The sequence below is a fragment of the Cynoglossus semilaevis genome, chromosome 1 (genome assembly GCF_000523025.1).
Source record: "Cynoglossus semilaevis isolate Cse_v1.0 chromosome 1, Cse_v1.0, whole genome shotgun sequence".
NCBI classification, from domain to species: domain Eukaryota; kingdom Metazoa; phylum Chordata; class Actinopteri; order Pleuronectiformes; family Cynoglossidae; genus Cynoglossus; species Cynoglossus semilaevis.
In genome coordinates this window covers 6,913,342-6,918,421 of record NC_024307.1, presented here as the reverse complement: position 1 = coordinate 6,918,421, position 5,080 = coordinate 6,913,342, and the positions used below count along the sequence as shown (strand labels likewise).

General features: G+C 45.4%; 1 protein-coding gene across 1 annotated transcript in view; it reads left to right on the top strand.

Annotated features, from left to right (window-relative positions):
• six4a (SIX homeobox 4a) overlaps nucleotides 1–4,703 on the top strand; it is an 8,254-nt gene extending 3,551 nt beyond the window's left edge. The window contains exons 2-3 of the mRNA XM_008307550.2: nucleotides 313–1,004; nucleotides 2,683–4,703. Coding sequence (XP_008305772.1) covers nucleotides 313–1,004; nucleotides 2,683–3,287 — 1,297 coding nt within the window. The 3' untranslated portion in view covers nucleotides 3,288–4,703. The remainder of the gene's footprint in view (nucleotides 1–312; nucleotides 1,005–2,682) is intronic.
• Nucleotides 4,704–5,080: the final 377 nt, after the last annotated feature.

Sequence of the window (5,080 nt, the reverse complement as noted above, 5' to 3'; positions counted from 1 at the left end):
GCTCTAACAGTTTGTCCCAGCAGAACTGACTGCACCAAATGGTTTGCACGGTGGTGGTGGTTGTTGTTGTTGTTGTTGTTGGTGGTTGATTGTTGTTGTGAATGGAGCTCTCTCTGCATGAGGTGTGACAGAGCTCCACATTCACAAACACCGCCTGCTCCTGTAAAAACACAGCAGCAGCAGGAGCAATAAAAGGGACTGTGGCAGAAGTGGAGGAGGAGAGGAGATAAATGTTTAAAAAAAGTTTAAAAGTTACATTTAGTTATCCTAACACATTATTTGTCTTTGTGTATTTTTTTTTTTTACACGCAGTGAATCCGATGGAAACCACAGCACGGAGGATGAGTCCAGTAAAGGTCAGGAGGAGCTGTCCCCACGGCCCCTCTCCAACTCCTCCGACGGAGTGATGCCCCATGGGATTCAGACGGGGCCTATGGACACTGGGGTGGTGATCCAGCAGATCGGTGACATCAAAATGCCACCTGGATCCAGCAGCGGTGGCCTCTACAACGGAAGTCTGGTCGCGAGCAACACGTCTTCCGCCGTGTTTCACAACGGCGGCTCGTCGTACCTCCACACGCCTGGGAACATCCTGTTCAATGGGCTCAATTTGGGCATCCAACCTTTGGCCTTTAACCCTCTGAGGCCATCAGCAGGGGTGATGCTGGGGGGCACAGGGATGGACATGCAGATGCAGACAGGGCAGGAGAAAGGACTGGGCAGTTCTGCCGAGGACTCGAGTCTTCATTACGCTTCCTACTCCGGCTGTGTGAACGGATCAGAGGTGAAGCTGGAGGGGAACCACTCCATGGCGACCCAGAACGGCTCCTCTGTGCTGACGTTCAGCTCACCATCTGGTGCCCTGCAACTTGGCGGCTACAATTTGGTCCACATCCCAAGTGGAGTGACCGACAGCGATGGCAGTTCATTACTCAACAGTGACGTAGGGCTCCCTACATTGCAGCTCTCATCTGGTTCATCTGCCTCAACAATCCAATCACAAGGTGGGTTCAGAAAAATACGTCTGACTGCCTATAGGCACAGACTGTGTTGTTGTAGCGTTAGCATTTAGCTCACACAGCTCATGCAGATGGTAGGAGACAAGGAGGTTCATTGTCAGACTGTATATCAATAAATAAACAAATTAGACTAGAATATATATATACATATACATACATACATATATGTGTATAAATATATACCTATACATATACAGTATGTACATATATAGCTATATATATAAATATATGTGTATATATATACCTATACATATACATAGATGTATGTATTTATATACTTATACATATATATCCATATATGTATATATATATATAGGTTTAGCTAGGTTTGAGTCAGTAGTCAGTCACTTGTAGGTTGCAATAATTAAAATCTGCTTGCCTGTTAAATATAGTACAGAGCAGTGCTTTTTTTGTGGAGCTGTACACCTCCAAAAGATCTCTCAAAGTCCACATTGCATTTTTGTTCAAAATGATTTGGTGATTTCTTACTTGTGTTTTGTCCGTCTCCTCCAAGCCTTGGTTGAACTAAGTGGCCACCTGTCCAATCTCCCTTCTTCTGTTTTAGGTTTTAATGGCATCTCTGCATCCTTTTAGTTGCACCGACTCTGTTTTCTACTGGTAAATATTTCCTCCCAGAAACAAACCAATCGATTGCCACAGAAAGTACAAGTAACGAGAAATATCACGGTGATATTTACACAGTCTTTATGCGTCCTGTGACAGTCTGAAAATGAGAAAAGTGAAGTGAATGAAAACTGTGACCAACTTCCTCATCCTGTTTCCTGGAGCAACAAAAACATCAGACATTTAGTCAGTTCAGTTGACCCAGTCCATAATGACTAATCATACTTTAATTCTTAATAAGGACTGGAAGGTATGGTCTAATAATAACAGTGATGCACATGCATTAGTGGAAATCAAATACGTAGGTAATCTGTCATAAAAATGTGGGTCAGTCTGATCCTTGAGAGTCCAGGAACTCCAGGAGTCTCAAATATACATTTCCTTTCATCCCTTAGGGTTTGATAGAATATTAAAAAAAAAAAAAAGATTTGAGCGTAGTTTTTAAATTCATCACTGCCTGATTTGTCTACAGATTTCTGCTCCATCCATCTTTTTTATCGAGGCTGCTTTATTCTTGGCTTGTCTTGGCTCGGGCTGCAGCCCAAAGGCCTGTTACTACACATAACACAGACCAGAAGAACAGGGAAGGGCCCCACACATGCACACAGCACATACACATGGATGTGAGAGGTGGTCTTCTGAAAGCCCCCGAGATGAATAAAAACAAATTCTGAAGTCACCATCACTCATCATCATTGCACTCTGGATGTGCAGAGCAGGGAGGTGGGAAAATAGGTTTCAGACAATCAGAGGCCATGAAACGCTTGAACAGGGACTAAGCCATTACAGCACTTAGGTTGACAGAAAGCAGAGGATGTACAGCAGGATGAAAAAGTAAGGACAAACAGCAAACTGCAGCCATGTGCATGTGTTCTCTGGGCCTCCACGGGGTCAAGCTCACGGAGGACAAAGTGTGTGAGACACACAACAGGCCCCGCTCCAACAAAAACACACCATACTATAAAGACTGAGATTCAGAAAATCTGCTTTTTTTATTTTTTATTCTAATTTCTGCTCGTGTCTCCGTGTCTACATCTAGGTAACATAGCTCTGGACAATGTCGCGGTCAGCTCCTCCAGCAACGACTCCTTCCAGCAGCAGGATAAGTTGACCATGACGTCCCTGCACCACAGCACCGTCCTCTACAGCATGAGCAACACCAACCCGGCCTCCATCAAGAAGGAGCCTCTGGAGGGAGGCGTCTACTCCTCCTACCACCACCACGGCCTTCACATGGACCCAAACGGTCAGATCAGCTACGCAAACCCTAACTCGGAAGACGCGGCCTCCGGCCGAGTACCCACCTCGGCTGCGGAGGTCCCCGCCGTTTCATCATCCAGCCCAGAGCCGGAGGTCTACACCACCTTGACCATTAGCACACCCCTGATAGCCCAAACAGACACCAGAAGCCACCACCTCCAGCCCACCGAGTACATCGGAGGACCTCCGTCTTCACATTTGATGGGTTCGGGCATGAACAGCAACTACATGAACCTTTCGGAGAACAACAAGGTGGACGTCTCGGTCTCAGGGGGCATGAACGAGATGGTGCGGGCGATGTGTGGCGAGATGGAGGCGGTAGAGGGGAAGGAACTAGCCAAACTACAGACAGTACAGATGGACGAGGACATGGCAGACCTTTAACCTTCACTCGGTTCCAGAAGCACTCGTGTCCTCTGAGGCAGTAGACGTACGGTGAATCTTTTTACCTTCGTGTGAGCGTGTGTTGTTGTTGTTTTTTTCTATTAATTTCCTCTTAAATGTTAAATTATTTGTGTTTTTTTTTGTGACTGTTAAAATGCACTCTAGTCTGAGCTGAGAGGAGCCCTGCAGGGGGCATGATCAGTTTATGATAGAAATAATAAAAAAAAAACCTGTGTGAAAGGCCTTGTTAGCAAGAAGAACGAACACGAGGACTGCTTTTCTCCGAACACAAGAAGTCACTCTGAGTGACTGAGCCATGTTCAAATGTTCATTTTTATAGGCAGCACCTGCTACTTCCTGTTGAGTGGATATGATCTGTGGAAGCAGGTGCTGGTATGCTGCGGGTCATGTGACCAGGATGTTCCTCCAAACTAAATGCGTCATCTGGCTCGAACCAAAAAGGTCATCCGACGGGGGGTGAGAGGAGGGTGAGGGGTGAGAGAGAGTCAGTAAAAATCATCCGTTTATCAGCGACAGCTTTACTACAGACACACACACACACAGGAATAAAGGCTTTAAAACACAGAAAGCTGCTGATTTCTGGGGTAAAAAAGTGTCCTTCAGTGAGCACCTTAAACTCAGTTCACCTCTCAAGTCAGTAAAAAAAAAAACAACACACCAAATAAACAGGTGGGAGCGAGGGTCCGGGTCGAAGATGAATGTGCCTTTCTTCAAATAAACTGCGGCATCGGTTTGTTTTGGCATTTGCACTACCATGATGACACGACCGTGTGCTCGATTCAACCGCCCTGTCGTACATGATGACGATGGCGATTCTCCGGTTTCAAGCCTCATCGAGGCATCGATATTTCACCGACGTGAATGAGGAAGAAAAAAAATATTCACACTGTCATTTCATGTCTCATAGAATGTATTCATATCCATCGACGCTGTCGAATGTCGTGTTTCAGATTTGATGTCTCTCCAAATGTCGGTAATCGTGACACGTATTTTTCTATGAAGTTTCGGATGCAAACATCTGTGGCGTGTCTCAAACCCAGACTGACTGTCCAGACGGGCCACGGGCCTCAGCCTTGCCTTGTACCCGCGTAGGGGGCAACCCTGCGGACCACCCCACTTTGGGAAGGAAGTGAGGTCATTAGAAGACAGACCTGTGTTTTTCTCCAGTCCAGAGAGGGAGTGTGGTCGTTTCTCCTTGCATGGCATCGTAAGGTTTGGGAAGTTAGTGCCTTTTTTGATTTAAGTTTTTGTGAACCTTACTTAAAGTGAGCTCAGATGCACGTAGGTCATAGGTCATAGGTCGGAGTGCAGGCAGCGACAACGCAGCGTCAGAGATTTAACACTGCTGCCACGGCTGGCACACTGGTCAGGTGTCAGCTGAAGGGGGGGGGGGGGGGGGGGGAGCCCATTGGCCCATATTCCACATGACCATAACAGCACATTTCAACAACGTAGCCAAGTCACGTGATGCAGTCACACGTGTCACGTGTTTTCACTGATATGGTTTTCATTTTATGACATGATCCCATTAATTTGAACGGACACTTCAGTGGAACCTGTATCCTCAGTGCTTTATTTGAACATACCAAAAATGGAGAAGAAAAAAACAACAAACAACTGATGGTCATTTTGTTTTCTTTCTCTTTTTTTGTTTGTTTGTTTTTTATCTTAGTTGGAATGATATGTTTGTAATCTGAAATTATGTGAATGTATTTTTCTAAATCTATGTACTACAATAAAAGTTTATATTTATAAAAATATAAAACAGATTT